This window comes from Hibiscus syriacus, unplaced genomic scaffold, assembly GCF_006381635.1.
Source record: "Hibiscus syriacus cultivar Baekdansim isolate YM2019G1 unplaced genomic scaffold, ASM638163v2 tig00112857_pilon, whole genome shotgun sequence".
NCBI classification, from domain to species: domain Eukaryota; kingdom Viridiplantae; phylum Streptophyta; class Magnoliopsida; order Malvales; family Malvaceae; genus Hibiscus; species Hibiscus syriacus.
This window is the reverse complement of record NW_024063412.1, coordinates 812,640-829,051: the sequence shown is the minus strand read 5'-3', so window position 1 is coordinate 829,051 and position 16,412 is coordinate 812,640. Positions and strand designations below refer to the sequence as shown.

General features: G+C 35.3%; 1 protein-coding gene across 2 annotated transcripts; it reads right to left on the bottom strand.

The window, feature by feature from the left end:
* Positions 1–10,134: 10,134 nt before the first annotated feature.
* On the bottom strand, positions 10,135–13,790 carry LOC120184072 (methyl-CpG-binding domain-containing protein 13-like). 2 transcript variants are annotated; one of them, XM_039188636.1, is made up of 6 exons: positions 13,497–13,790; positions 12,398–12,523; positions 12,186–12,281; positions 11,899–12,051; positions 11,577–11,757; positions 10,135–11,426 (listed from the first exon to the last, which is right to left on the bottom strand). In XM_039188636.1, the coding sequence occupies exons 1-6, from the start codon at positions 13,578–13,580 to the stop codon at positions 10,195–10,197; spliced, it is 1,872 nt and encodes a 623-aa protein (XP_039044567.1). In that variant the 5' UTR covers positions 13,581–13,790; the 3' UTR covers positions 10,135–10,194. The 2 variants fall into 2 exon arrangements, with proteins under 2 accessions (XP_039044567.1, XP_039044568.1); XM_039188637.1 differs by lacking the exon at positions 13,497–13,790 and having other exon boundaries at positions 12,186–12,289; positions 12,398–12,525.
* Positions 13,791–16,412: the final 2,622 nt, after the last annotated feature.

Sequence of the window (16,412 nt, the reverse complement as noted above, 5' to 3'; positions counted from 1 at the left end):
TTAAGTACTAAAGATGAAGCATTAGAAAATTTCATCACATTTTCAAAAGTAATCCAAAAGGAAAAAGGTTACTATATCACTAGTGTTAGAAGTGATCATGGCACTGAATTTGAAAATCTTGGATTTAATGAGTTTTGTAATTCTAATGGTATTAGCCATAATTTTTCAGCACCTAGAACCCCTCAACAAAATGGAGTTGTTGAGAGGAAAAATCAAACTTTAGAAGAAATGGCTAGAACCATGCTTTGTGAAAATAATTTGCCAAAATATTTTTGGGCGGAAGCCATAAATACCGCTTGTTATGTTGTAAATCGAGTAATGATTAGGCCAATTTTAAAGAAAACTCCATATGAAATTTTCAAAAATAAAAAGCCTAACATTAGCTATTTTCATCCTTTTGGATGTAAATGTTTTGTTTTAAATAACGGTAAAGAAAACCTTGGCAAATTTGATACTAAAAGTGATAAATGAATTTTTCTGGGTTGTTCCTTAAATTCTAAAGCTTATCGAGTATTTAATAAAAGAACTTTGGTTGTAGAAGAGTCTATACATGTTGTTTTCGATGATAATCTCCTTCCGAGAAAGGATTCTTGTTTGAATGATGATGTAGGTATTATAAATACAAATGACGTTAGACATGACGTTGGAGAATCATCATCAAAGGAAGAAACGAAAGATGAGGAAACTCATGATCATCTAGAGAATCCAACCATTGAAGAAAGGGAAGTATCTTATCCAAGAGAGTACAACTATATCAAGGATGGTGAGATTATAGGTGATCCATCCAAAGGGGTAACAACTCGATCTTCTCTTAGAAATATTTGTAATTATGTTGAATTTATTTCATGCATAGAGCCTAAGAATATTAAAGAAGCATTAAATGATGAACATTGGATTATGGCTATACAAGAAGAGTTAAATCAATTTGAGAGAAGTAAAGTATGGACATTAGTTGAAAGGCCTAGTAATAAATCTACTGTAGGTACTAGATGAGTATTTAGGAATAAGCTTGTTGAGAGTGGTAATATAGTGAGAAAAAAGGCTAGACTTGTTGCTCAAGGGTATACTCAAGAAGAGGGTATAGGCTATGATGAAATATACGCTCCCGTAGCTAGGATGGAAGCAATTAGAATGTTATTAGCATTTGCATGTTTTCATGAATTTAAACTATATCAAATGGATGTTAAAAGTGCATTTTTAAATGGTTTTATAAAAGAAGAAGGGTACGTGGAACAACCTCCAGGTTTTGAAGATTCAAAATTTCTGGATCATGTTCTTAACTTGACAAAAACACTTTATGGTTTAAAACAAGCTCCTAGAGCTTGGTATGAAAGATTGTCAATTTTTTTTAATTGAAAAAGGTTTTTCAAAAGGGAAGGTTGACACTATATTGTTTTTAAAGCATAAAGGTAAAGATTTATTAGTAGTTCAAATTTATGTTGATGATATAATATTTGGTTCTACTAATGATGTTCTTTGCCAAGAATTTTCTAAGCTAATGCAAATCGAATTCGAAATGAGCATGATGGGGGAGCTCTCATTTTTCTTGGGACTCCAAATCAAGCAAAGAAAAGATGACATCTTCATCAATCAAGCTATGTACGTCAAAGATATGCTCAAGAAGTTTGGACTGGAAAATGGGAAACCTCATGACACTCCAATGAGCTCTTCTACAAAGCTTGACTTGGATGAAGGAGGAAAATGTGTGGATGTTAAATTATATAGGTTAATGATTGGTTTTTTGCTTTATCTAACTGCAAGTAGACCGGACATTATGTTTAGTGTTTGCTTATGTGCTAGATTTCAATCATGCCCTAAGGAATCACATTTACTAGCTGTTAAGAGAATCTTTAGATACCTTAAGGACACTCCTAGTTTAGGACTTTGGTATCCTAGAGACTCTAGCTTTAGCTTGCATGTCTTTTCTAATGCGGATTATGGAGGATGCAAATTAGATAGGAAAAGCACCTCTGGTACTTGCAAATTCCTTGGAAATATGTTGATTTCTTGGTTTTCAAAGAAACAAAATTGTGTTGCATTATCTACCACTGAAGCCGAATACATTTCAGCTGGTAGTTGTTGTACACAAGTTTTATGGATGAAACAACAACTTTTTGATTATGGAATTGAAGTAGGTACCATTCCTATCAAGTGTGACAATACTAGTGCTATTTGTCTCACTAAAAATCTCATCCAACACTCTAGAACTAAGCACATTGAAATAAGACATCACTTCATTAGAGACCATGTCACTAAGGAAGATGTAGTTCTAGAATTTGTTGATATTTTGCATCAATTAGCATATATCTTTACAAAACCTTTAGACAAGGAACGTTTTTGGACACTTAGAAGAGAATTAAGTTTAACTGACCTATCTTCACTTAGTGTTTAAAATAATTTTAGCACTTTTAAGACTAAATGAAAAATGCTTATAATAGTAATTTCTGATTACATTCATTGCTATTAGTTAGGGGGAGTTTATGATTCTTGATGAAAAAATAACTTTATGTTCAAATGTAGTTTAAGGATTAATTTGATTTATTGAACATAATTAATTTTTGATATATGAGTTGCCAATACCACTAGAGAAGATTAATTTAGCATTTTGAGTGTTTAAAATACAAATTTTTGAATTATAAGACAAAGGGAATCGATACCCCCTTGAAGGGGAATCGATACCCCCTTGAAGGGGAATCGATACCCCATTGAAGGGGAATCGATCCCCCCTTTAAAGGGGAACTGATTCCCCCTTTGAAGAGGAACTGATTCCCCCCATGGGAATCGATACCCCCTGAGGGTTCTGGTTATATCACGCCCAGAACTCTTTCTTTGCCTCAAACTCTTTTCTCTCATTCTTCACGCCGTTTCCTTCTCTACTCTCTCCTTATCTCCATTTTTACCTCAAATCAACGTTTCTTATCGAAATTCTTCAAATATCATCTTCTAAACCTTCTAGCATCATTAAAATCGTGCAAACAACATCAAAATCCACTCAATCTCACCTTTCAAGGTAAATTTTTCTAAACTCTCTATTTCATTGATTTTGAACATAGGACTAGTTTCAATTAGTTCTAAATAGAAATAGTGATCGGGCATTGCTTATTAGTGTTTAGAAATTAAATTTTTACAACTAATTTCATCAAAAACACAAGATTTTTTTCCAAATTTTTTAAAATTTTTGAAATAAAAAAAATTATTATTGTGTTTTGATTGAATTATGTTGTTGTTATGAAAACTATACATATATTTATTTTCAAAATCTCATTTTTCAATAAGTTTTTCAAAAACTTTGCCCATTAGGATTAGTTTAAGAGAACCTTGAAATATTGAGAACTCAATTGAGTTTTGGGATTGATTGAATTGCATACATGTGTTTTCTAAATTACAGGTTATTCATTCTATTCTGATTTCCTAAACAATGTCCAATCCTAAACGTGTTAGGTCATCATCTAGTCGCTCAAACCGTCAATCCAACCACCTCCAAATCCTCCACCTATTCCTGAAATTCCTATTCCTAATCCTGTTGACCCTAATATGACTATCCAAAACTCGTGTTTCAATCATCCTGGTCCTAGAAATCATCGTTTTTGGTATTATCAATATTTTGACTCTTACAAATTAGAGAAGAACGTATCCCTTCTCGTCAAGATATGATAGATATCAATTTTAGATATCTTCCTCTTTTACAAGAGTATAAATTTGATAAACTTTGTGACCTTGAACCTATAGTTTACCATCAACTTGTTCGCATATTCTATTATAATGTCGTGTGTGTTAAAAACCTAGCTCAAACCAAAACCATACCAGTTCGTTCCTATCTCCTAGGACAATTCATCCATCTTGACTCGGATTACATAACTAATGAATTAGGATTAGATAATGATGATATATCAAATAAAAAATAGTTTTTAGGTTCTCGTTATAAAAGAAGGGATATTGCGAGTGTCTTAGATCTTCATGATCGTTTTCTTCATCTAATGATTTCTTGGTGGTTTCGACCAATCGGAGGTCGTTACTCTACTCCTCGTGCTTTAGATCTTTGGTGGTTATATTGCTTTCAAAACAATCATAAAATAAATCTTCCTGAGATTATTTTTGCTGAAATTGTTGAAACCGTAAACCAAGTTCCAAATAAGAAACTCTGTTCATCTCTAGTTTACGGTTGCATTCTGAGTAATCTATTTTCTAAAGCCAGACTTAGGGTAGGTCTAGATGTCGTCATTCCTCTCAAGAAACAAATTAATCTTCTTTCCTTAACGAGAGCGGGATGGATAAAGAATAAGGACACCGTTGAATGGGTTCGATCTTCTGAAAATACTCCAGGAGCTAGCTCTTCTCAAGCTCCACCAGAAGCTGACGACGATCCCGAGCTTGAACAATTAATGCAAGATATTGACGAAGCCGACGATGAGCCTGAACAACACGAGGAACAAGCTCAGCAAGAAGATCATGTGCCTTCATATTTTCAATCATTTATGGAGACATTTGATTTCCGTTATGCATCCTTGGATTCTCGCTTCACTTCCATAGAATCTCACTTCTCGACTATCAACAATTGGAAATTCTCCGGGAGATGCGTGCAAACAATGAAGCAACCAACGCTCATATTAATGAACTCGTTCATGAAATGGCAGCGATGCGAGCTTATTTCCCTTCTCCCGATCCTCCTACGGATGCTTGAACTTTGATCTTTGCTTTGGTTGTTTGGATTGAACTTATTGTTAAAACATTTTGAATGCTTTAGGATTGATTATTTTTGGTTGTTCGAACTTATGTTTAATAAATTTGATTTGGATTTCGTGTTTATTTTGCATCTTTAGATATATATGACCAATTATCCATTACATGTTTATGAATATTGATTATGAAACTAATGGCTAACCTCTCTTTTGATTGTGTTCTTAGCAGTTTAAGCTTTATATATATAATCAATTGGCTAAATGATTTCAAAACCTTGTTTAAAATCTTTTACGAGTCGTTTTGATTTAACAAAAAGGGGGAGATAAAATATAAAAGCGTTTTTGTAGAGGAGTAGTGTTAAAGTAAGGGGGAGTAGTATTTTTCAAAATCAAAATTCATTTTAAAAATTAGAAAATCTTAAAATGTTTTGTTATATCAAAAAGGGGGAGATTGTTGAAAACATTTTGATGTTTCGATATAACAAATTAAATTAAAAGAATTTTAATTTTGAAAATGATTTTTCTAAGCATATTCGATATATTAAATCGAATATCAAAATCAAAGTTCATTTTAAATCCTTACTCAAGTGTAAAATTAAGTTTTAATCTTAAAAATAATTTCAAAACGATTTTACAAAATATTTCGAACAATTTCAAATCCAAAAATTCCAGATTGCTCAGAGGGAACTGATTCCCCCCCAAGGGGGTACCGATTCCCCCTGAATGGTTTGGCTCCGAGAATTCCAGTTTGCTCGGAGGGAACCGATTCCCCCCACTGTTCAACGGTCGAAATATTTGAATTTTACACTTAGGGAACTGATTCCCCATCAGGGGTACCGATTCCCCCCACGCTCCAAGCAGAAATATTTATTGTTTTCACACTTAAACTGCTACAATAACTTCATTAATGATCCCTAACGTTCAGAAGTGATTCAAGGTGTATTTAAGCAAGCTTAGAAGTCATTGATCAACAACAAGAAATATCAAGCAACTAGAATCAAGAGAGAATCAAAGAGAAAGCATCAAACCTCAAGTTTGAGCATTTCAAGCCTATTTTTCATTCAATATTCATTTTAGAACACTTATTGTGCTCAATCGTATTTATTCTTGAGTGTTCTTTCTTTGTTCTAGAATTGTGCAAACATATTTGCCTTGTGGGGCTTTTCTTGTAAATTTGCAAATTTGTAATCTTCTCTTTGAGAAAAGAGTGTTCTCAAGAATTGGGGTATATTCTTGAGGGAGTTGTAAGGTTATCTCTTTGGCCTCAAAAGAAAGAACAAATTAGTGAATTTGTTGGAAAATCCTTAGTGTGGATAGCTAAGGTAGTGGACGTAGACTTTGGTTGATAAAGTCGAACCACTCTAAATCGCTGTGCAATTACTTTCAATTTTCTACAAAAGCTTCCACAAATTTTTTAATTGCCAATTCACCCCTCTTTTGGCCGATTTCGTCGATCGATTAACTCAACACATCTTTAGGGATTTGTTTCAAGGGAAACAGACTTAAAGATGATGTTTCAAGGGAAACTGTCTCAAGAGAGAAAAAAATTGTTTCAAGGGAAACGATCTCAAAGATGGGTGTTTCAATAGAAACTATCACAAGAGAGACAAAAATTCGTTTCAAGGGAAATGACTCAGAGATTTTTGTTTCAAGAGAAACTATCTTAAGGGAGACAAAACTTGTTTCAAGGGAAACATACTCAAAGATTTTTCCAAGAAAAACTATCTCAAGAGAGACAAAATTTTGTTTCAAGAGCAACAGACTCAAGGACTTTTGTTTCAAGAGAAACTGTTTCAAGAGAGACAAAACTTGTTTTTAAAGAAAACTGTCTCTAGCGAGACAACATTTTGTTTCGAGAGAAACAATCTCAAAGGCAACAAATAATTTACTTGTTACTGTAAGTGGAAGAAAGACCTTCAGAAGATCTGATCATTCACTTCAGGATGTTGAATCCCCAAAGATACCTCAACCTTTTGATGTTGAATCTCCAAAAATGTCCCATCATTTATCATTTCTTTCTTCAACACTGATTCTAAGCATGAGCTTTGTGTCTGAGAGCAACATGTCAACTACCATGATCCACTCCAGAGAGATTGTCTTGTTTGAAAAACGTTTTTCTTCTTCTTTTATTTTCAAAAGTCTGAAAATATCAATTAAAAGGATGTTGAAAAATGTTTAATCAAAAGTTTGAAAATATTTCCCCTTTCTAGGTTTCACAATTGAAGTAAATCTTAAAACAAAAGTTCATTGGATATCAAAGAATTAATTACACTTTTAATCCTTTGAAAAAATTATAACTATTTGAAAAGTGTCAAAAATATTGCTATCTTTGAGGTAGGGTTAAATAATGAGAGGGTAAAATGTCTCAGGTTATTGTCTTTGGTCAAAGGTTTGGTATTCTATTTTCTTTTATGTTCACTGATATGATAGAGAAGCTTCAACGCTCATCTACTAGAAGTGTTCTCTGACTCCCAGCTCTCACGTGCACATTCGGGTTGTGCGATGCCTTATCAAGGGATTTGTGATATCTCATTCTATACAACAACTACACAATCTTTATATTCGAGCCACCTTTTCAGGTTTTCAACTCGAATCCTCCTTTGGTTTCCAGACGTTATTCAGGATTTACGTCTTGAACCCCCCCCCCTTTTTATGTTTTTCTCTATTATGCGTTAAAGATTTTAGAAAAACTTTTGTAAATAAAAGATTAATCCTGATATGCGGGATGAAATCTGAAGATAGTCTCTTCTTTTTAGAAATCCATGTATGATTAGAATGAAATTTTTAGGCACGTAATGTAGGTCATGGTTCATGGTTATGAAAGAAAGTGATTAAAGGTCCAAACAAGTGTTTAAGGGTAATTGAACCGAGGATCAATTCATTCTGATGCCTTCAATCTTGTTTTGCTCGATTTGGATATGCTCTTATGTGTCCTTTATGATCTCCTGGTGAACTAGATCTTTGACACGATTGTACTTGATCAACCTTATGGTTTGAAGCTTGATGTGTCATTTGACTCGAGGGAATCTTTGTATGTGCTACGTATCCTCTTTTTTCTTTTTTTCTTTTGCTCTTTTTTTCTTTGCTTCTTTTCTCTTTGTTTTGATTAGATCTTCACACTTGGCATTTGGTTCACTTTTTGATATCTCATCTGGATTGATGGTCTTTACTCATACGAGCAGATTTCCTCCACCTTGCCCCCCAGTGTGGAGGGTGATTCTTGGTTAGGGTTGAATCAGAAGAAAATATCATTTAGGCTCAAATGGGGACACAAGGGATATATATTTTCTTCTTTTGTGAAGGGATAATGTGGTGAGGACCACTTCATCGAATCCTCCGCGGATTAATTCCATGTTTTATAAATGATGCATGTTAAAATGCATAAAAAATAAAATGTAGATGCAAAATACAAAGATGCAAATGCAAATGCAAAAAATATTGATCCCAACGATGAATACCATAGAATAATTTTCACCATAAATAAAAGCCTTCACATTACAAGACAATCCATTTCACAGACAAGCTTTCGCTTAGATGCTGAGTCTGAAATGGATCATTGCTTCTTTGGTCTCTCTAATTTTGACTGTAGATTAAAAACACCCTTTTTTATTTCACTGTTGGGCTCAATTAAAGCCCAAATCCTCTTCAATTTGGGTCAAGGCTTCCTACAAGCTAAAGAATTAAACCAATGCCCATCTCGGATTAGTCCAATATTTCTAACCCGGGATTCGGGACATTACACTAAATACCACCCTTCAAAGTCATCTTATAAGTTATGGGTTAAGCTTTGATATATATTGGGTTCTTTCTTGATGCTTTGAAATATTACCTTCAAAGTTCATCACCATACTTCACCTTATCTTTTTAAAAATATCATCGTCTTCATCTATATCTTTCACATCCAACTCTTTCTTTCTATTACATTTACTTCTATTTAACCATTCTCTTTGAGCTATATTGCTTGTACAGGGATCCTTGTTGTCTTCCTAGATCGAAACAATCAAAAGGCAACCTTGTCTTCAACGAGAATCCAAGTGAAGGTAGGGCGACCAATATTATGCTATAATCAGAGCTTCGGTGGAATGCAACAAGGAAAGGCATCCATGAAGCAACACACATTCAACAAAAAGAAAATCCAAAAAAATAATGCATTGAAAGTAAACATCAAAGAGGAAAAGCGAATAAAACAGCAAGCAAAATTCTAACAACAAGTGATTCGAGTGAAGAATATGAGGAAAACAAAGAAAGAAAAAGCACAAAGAAGTGTTAAACAAGTAACATCCTCATTCCAATCGAGCCTGAAGAAGTGTTCAAGTCTTTGATTGTTTCTATTAGAGAAGGTGGTGAATATCTTTGCATAGTAAGTAAACCCTTTCTTCTTTTCTTCCTATTACTAACATATCCTTCATTGTTATAACTTTCCTCTATTGTTTTATCTTTCCTCTACACTAACAAACATTTTAGCCGACGTCTAAAGCACTTGACAAGTCTCGAGTTAGTTCTTTTAAGAACTTTACAAGAGAGAAAGAAGAGGAAAAAAGAAAAATGAGATCATAAGGGGAATTACAAAAGCCTATTCATATTATCGAGTGTAAACACGAGTGTTTAAGTGGAGTATCATCAATTTTTTTCTTTGAAGTGATCATGAGGTTTTTGTCGTGTGAAATTGATAAGGTCATTTATCTTATTTCCATTTTTTATTTACTAACAACTTTTCATCTTCGCGATGGAGTAAGAGCAACAAGGTAATAATGCTTTTCACACTCGATGCAATGTAAATGGTAAAATGTGCCTTATCAATATTGATAATTAGGGATGGGCATGAGACTAGAATCCGACGAGTTTTAATCCGACCCGATCGGGTTGGATTTTTTTAAAATCGAGTTTGGGTCGGATTTTTAAAGGTAATGTTCGGGTTAGGTCGGGTTACCCGACCCCGACCCGAAAGATATAATTATACCTTGTATTTTTAAGAATAATTACAATGATACCCCTTTATTATTATTATTATTATTATTTTTCAATTAAATCTCTAATTTTATTTAATAAAAATAATTTTTTTTATTATTTCATGTGAGTCGGGTTAAAATTTTATCTCAAAAAGTAAAGTCGAATTCGGGTCATTTGGAGGGCATATATTTTTCGGGTAAGCCATAGTCGGGTGGATGGTGTAAAATTTTTGGGCCAGGTCGGGTTGACCGAAACCCGACCCAAACCCAACCCGTGCCCATCCCTATTAATAGCAGACGCTACATCAACATTGCAAGCACTCTTATGGTGGTTGGGACTGAAAACAATGGTAAAGTTTATTTATTTATAGCATCATATGATAAAATAATAGTGTTCTCGAGTCTAACAGCACTAAAAAAGTATTTGATTACAGATTACAATAATCACACTGAAACGTCAAACTAATGAAAAACACGATATTACAACAAGGTTACTAGTCATTTTCTCTAAATTCCTGCTAGTTTCCTGAACTATACACGGCTTCGAAGTCGATTGCCTTCGGTATTCATGGCCTCTCACACCTGCGACGATGATGGGCGTAATTATATATAGGATTCCTAATACCTTGGTCTTTAGACATGGACTTATTGGCGACGTCGTATTGCTGGCATATGAAATCAGTTTGCGAGAATTTATCGATACCAATGTCCGGCAGGGTCAAATGGTTACCAGATTGGTATGTGGTATTGATCGGCTGCTGTTGAAGGCCATGCTGATTGTCCACACCGTACTCAACTGGAATTGCACCTGTTAGAGTTTTTATTGCGAATTCAATACAAGGGTCTGCCCAGATATCCGCCAAAGGCGTTTCGAGGGATGGTCCGGCCAACTCGTCTGTCTTGTGGCCTTTTTCGACCTTTCCGGCTTGTTCTTTCCAAATAGTCGGGCCTGTCGGAGGCACGTCAATACCACTTCCTTGCCTTCCGACAATCCTGTTTCCGTTTTCTTCCCTCTCGGAACGAGCTTCTGGAGTAGTTTGAATCCCTGGAACTTTACCACTGTTTGACTCGGAGATTTTCGGAGTATCACAGGGAATTCCGATTAGAGTTTGAATGGCGAATGCAATGCATGGGTCTGTCCATAAATCTGCAAGAGGCATGCCGATATCAGATCCCGGCACGTCACTAAAGTTTTCATCACTTTCAAGCTTTTCAGAATGTACTCCTGAAATAGCAACATTCCCCAAAGGCAAAACACTTTTATCCTCATCACCATTAGTTTTTGTTTCTAAATTTCCAACATGACCATTCACTGTCAGTGTGTCCCCAGAAGAAAGTACGTTACTTGTTACCGGTATCGGCTCTTCACTCTTTGAAGCATCAAGGGAACAGTTTGTTTCCAAAGAAGATTCGGGTTGAATGAGCTGTTTAGATGCCCTATCGATACAATTACCAGGGGAAGAATTCTCCGCTCCATCAGGTACTACACTTTTTTGGTTAATCGAAGTTCGGCAAGTTTTAGTGGTTTTTAGTTCTGACGTTGGATCAAGTGCAACTGCAGCTAGTCGCTTCGAAGCTCGTCGAGGAACATTAACATCTTTCTTGATCTTGGTCTTGCCCTTTCCCAGTTGGGATTTTTCAGTTCGGTCTTTCGCATCATCCCTGAACTGTTTATCCGAGAGGACTCCAACTGCATTGTCCGAAGCATGCACGCCTTCTTCAGAATATTTTCGCCCTATCTGTTCCGAGCCCTTAGCTTCAGACAGGTTCAAGCTGATCAACTCGGCGCTTTTTCCAGCTGAGACAAAAGATAAAATTGGATCTGATCCATTACCCTATCGTATGTCATCAATAAGCATATCAGTGGAATCTAACACCCCGACTTTCGGAATAAAACAGTCTGTTACCAAAGATTAACCAATAGATTCAAGAGATTGCAAATTTAGACCTTTATGCTGATTAGGAGTATGCTTAGAGAGGGATATCTGTCCTCCGGTACAAGCAGAAGTAAGCATCTCTTCTTCCTTTGTTATCCCACTAGAATTCGAAAAATGTTCTGTAGTCCGTCTCTCTACTTCATCGATTGTTCCGTTCACAGCTACCTTCTGGCTCTCGACACTTAAAGGCTCCTAAGGGACAGGAAACAAAAATCAAAGAACCGGTCAAAGTTTTGCGGAATGTTTATCAACACAGTCCACCTGTGAACAGTTTCATATCAAATTAACTGAGAAATGCAAATATAGAAGCTCGGAGAAACCAAACATGATTACATTTACGCAGATATTATCTTCTTCCAAGTCCTCGTTGTTGCTGCCTTTCTCCTTAGGCTTGAAAGCAAGCTTTCCGATCTCCCCAGTTTCAACATAACGAAGAGCATCCTTCATGGAACGAAACACATATCCACTCACAGGATCAATGTAAAACTGCAGAAATATAAATATCAATTAACACAGCAATAGTCAACAGCTAATAGTAAAGGCAACTAATCAAATTTAAAGAAAAAAATATCCAAAGAATTACAGACGAAGAGAAATTTTCGAGGAAAAAAGTATAGTACCGGATCTCTTCTGACTCTCCTTCCCCTCTTCGTTATCCTGACTTCCTTAGTCCATCCTGGAGGTAACCCTTCTGCCTCGGCCTTCTCAACTGTAATCTATATTACTTGACCAATAAAAAAATTTATCGTTTAGTCAAACAAATTTAGGCAAAAATCAACATGCATTTAAAGTTATATAAACAAAAGGAAAAGCTCAGACTTCATCAACAGACCTTTTTTGAAGGTTTCTTGCCCGAAACTTTTTCCTTCTCCTCTGTTTTAGAACCACACTTTTCAAGATAGCGAGTCACCTCTGCCCTCGAATTGAATCTAAGTTCGCCACACGGAGCACAGTAACACTGCAATAAGCCCAAATGTCATGCAAGAATTGAACAAATCACCTTGCATTCATAGCTAATGAAACTGCTCAGCCAAAACAAATAAACAGGTACAAGACAATCAAATACGGTCAATGCATGCTAGGGGTCCGGAGTCTCGTACATAAAAAACCACCAGTAACTAAAAACTAGGGAAACAAAAGCATAAACACTACGAGTGTTCCCCTCGTTTAAAGAGAGTATTATTCGAGCCCGTTTTACTTTACTAGAAGAAAGAGCAAGGTACAAGTTATAAAAGCATCAGCGTTGCATCCGCTCCAAACAATATCAAAGATCATGGAACAAAGGGAAGCTAACCAAATTTAAGAAATCTAACAAGAACTTTCCTCAATTTGTTAAAGGCCCTGCTCATAGAATAAGAAAATACATAGCTGGAATTGTTAACGGAGATCTACCATCGAGCACGCATGATGCAGAAGGATGCTAGATGGACCCTTACACACATAACCTAGCAATTCAAGGATTTCGAACTTGAATCAGAATCTTATTTCCCATCAATAATTTCTCATCGTTAACGGTGATCTACTCTTGCGATTCAAATCGAATCAGAACCTTATTTCTCATCAAGAATTTCAAGGATTTCAGACTACAGGCTAAGGCTACAGCTACAGCTACAGCTTTACACATGAATAATTTGTTTCCTTCAAACATGAAACAAGTTAAAATTTTTCACATGAACATGACAGTTATAGTAGTTGAATTTAAAGATCCTATATATCACATGAACATGAAGGGGGGAAACCCCAGCTAATGATGCAAAACAGAAAGCTCAAAAATTGAACTCCCACGAAGTAAAATTAGGTTAAAACGAACAAACCAAGGATCTTACAGTTTCAAAGCTAAAACCTTGAAAATGAAACAAAATAGCTGCAAAAAGAAAAGGGAAAAATGGGTGTTCTTCATTAACAGAAAAACATGCAATTTAATAACATACCTTATCTTTTTTACCATTCCTTCTGCGTTTCACCTCTACTTTCCAGCCAGGTGGTAGCCAGTCATCAGCCGTCCGGTCCTCCATTTATTCACAAGTCTCGACCTTCAAACGGTTAAAAACTTCCGGCGACAACGAGGAAAACAAGCACAGAACAAAGGATGCGTTCCCCCCCCCTCAAAGCCCTTGAAGTTGAAGATGAACCCGCCAAAGGGGAAAGTGTTTACAGAAACAAAGGGTTTTCCTTTCCTCAGAAACCACGTGTTGCCAAAACTCATAGTGCTTTCATCCGAAGATAAATAATACTACTCCACGATGTTAATTAATTAATTGTTTTGTTTTTTTATTAATACACTAAAAACGAGAGAACCACTTCTTCAAATTCCACCACTTGGATTCGAGTTTCGTATAAGAAAGTAAACCAACAACAGCATGTTGCCCTTGCTCTACTTCTCCTTTTAGGTTTATTAGTATTAAATTGTTTCAGCTTCGGTAAGAAAAAACAGTGAAATGGGGAATGAGGTGAAGAGCAACACTTACATAACATGTGCCTGCTGCTTGGCTTTACACGGGTTCGGTGAATGAAATTCCTCTATCATGTCATTCCAATCTAAAATAGACACGTGCATTAGATACTTCCATTTATCATAGTTTTCGTTTACTTACCGATCATGTTTATGAAAATAAATAAGACCAAACAGATTGAGAGTTATTTAAGATCGATTCAGTTAAAGTTTAATAAATACTCGACTTAATTAGAATACGAGTTTGACTAGAGTTTTAAAGAGTCAAAATAAGTTATTTGATATTCGACTCAAAAAGTTCATGAATAACTCGAAAATATAATATATTAAGATTTTTTTTAAATTATGAATACTATTAATATTTCTGTATTGATTTTTTTTAATACAATATAAGGTTTTTTTATGTGTTTAAGATTTAGATTCGAGTTTTAGGCTTCAATCGAGTTAAGTTTAAGATTTTTTTCATTTTGAGCCTTTTGGAGCTTTAGTTCATGATTTTGAGTTTGAGTCGCGATCAAAAATTTTAAGTTCGCGAATTTTCGAGTCGAGTCGAACTCAGCAATATTTGAACTCGACTCGTTTACATTCCTACTATAGGCTGCAAACTGATGTATATATATATATATATATATATGTATAACAACACAATCAAACCCCAATAACTTAAGGCATTTACAAATATCAAATAAAGGTGATGGCTGAAAATGACCATCCAGCTCAGTTGGTAGAGCATAAAGTTCTTAACCTTGAGGTCGTGGGATGAGTCTTATGGAGGGCATTTCATAATTTAGAGGTCTCTTACGGAAGTTGATCTCAACCTAGTGTTGGGGGCAGCCTACTATCTTACCTCCCCTTGTCTCATTACATATGAGAACAAGGGACAGTCATTTTTTTTTAAATAAAGGTGATGGCTGACGATCCAGCTTGTAACCCGCATCCTAATTTCACACAGACATCACTCTCCGAAACAGGAGTAATGATGTTCTCATCATGTCCGACCAAATCAATTGGTATGGATCCGGAAATGCCCGGGTGGTTATCCAAGCAAGAATGCCCGGAAAAATCAAGCACGACTCCTGTTCCTTCGCCGGAGACTCACAGGGTGGGGTTGCCTATTCTTTCAGAGACAGTATCAAGTTGGTCGTTGCATGGAGCAACATGAACGATGAAAGCAACAAGGTACGATGTTATTCCTTTTTTGTTAAATTTATGGTGTTAACTTCATCGATGTTCGATTTATTGATTAGTAAATCTCTATCGATCACAGGCCTATATTGATTTTATTCAAGGTGACGAAAAAGTTGTTTGGTCTGCGATTCAATCGCAGCTAAATTCATCTAATTCCAAACCTGGTAATGTGCATAAGTTTAAATGTGTGGCAACGGTTGAGATTGATCCAAACGGCGCTACACCAGTTATGAAAGCAACACTCAAGGAGTATTAAAATAATCACTTCGTTATGTAAAATAACAATGACACTGGGACAAGGCACTAGATTCCTTAAGTAAGTTTAGGGGTTCAAACTTTGATGTTTGTGATTGGAGCAAACTCAGTTGGAAGGGTCATCCTCACCTTTGCAGTACCCGATTTAAATTAGTCAATCAATAAATCAGATACTAATGATTAATTCAGAAAAATAATAATGACACTAATAGTAATAATAAATAATATCACGTAAGAAAACGGTTTAATAAAAGACTTATGTTTAGGTCTTGGGATGATATTAATTTTGAATTGATCTGTAAACAACCCCTTTTCCTATACATTTTGTATCCTTATTTTTCTGAAGAAAGACGAGTCTCGTTCCAAACTCCTTCTACCAACGTAACGTTGGGATCTTATTAAGGGGAAAAGTGCCCAAATTTTATTAATCAATCTAGAAACAAATCGTTCTTTACAACATTTGTAATGAACTCAGGATACTCAGCCTCGAAGAAAAAGGAAACATTACAATCAAGGGCTCGTTTAACTAACGTATGAGTAACCTTATTTGCTTCCCTACAAACATATGCTACTGAACAACTATTAAAACCATTACATTTTGTATCCTTATACTTGTTCTTAAATGCATTTTTTAATAGCACTAACGAAATTATATTAGTAATTAAAGAAATAATTATTATTTCTAGAGGTCACGAGTTTGAGTAGCAACGATTGTAATAGGGTGATTGAAATAGGGTGATTGAGATTTCAAATAAAAATTAGAAATTAAATAATAAAATGTTTGCAGAGGGTGGTGATCCGAGTAGTGTGTGGGTTGGTTCTGTTGTTCCGGTTTTCTTTTTTCCTTTTCAGCAAAATTTTGATTAAAAAAAACGGAGTTAACGTTCATTTTATAATTTTATTCAAATTAGTCCCTAGATTTAATAGGTTCAGTCAAATTATTCTTTAAACA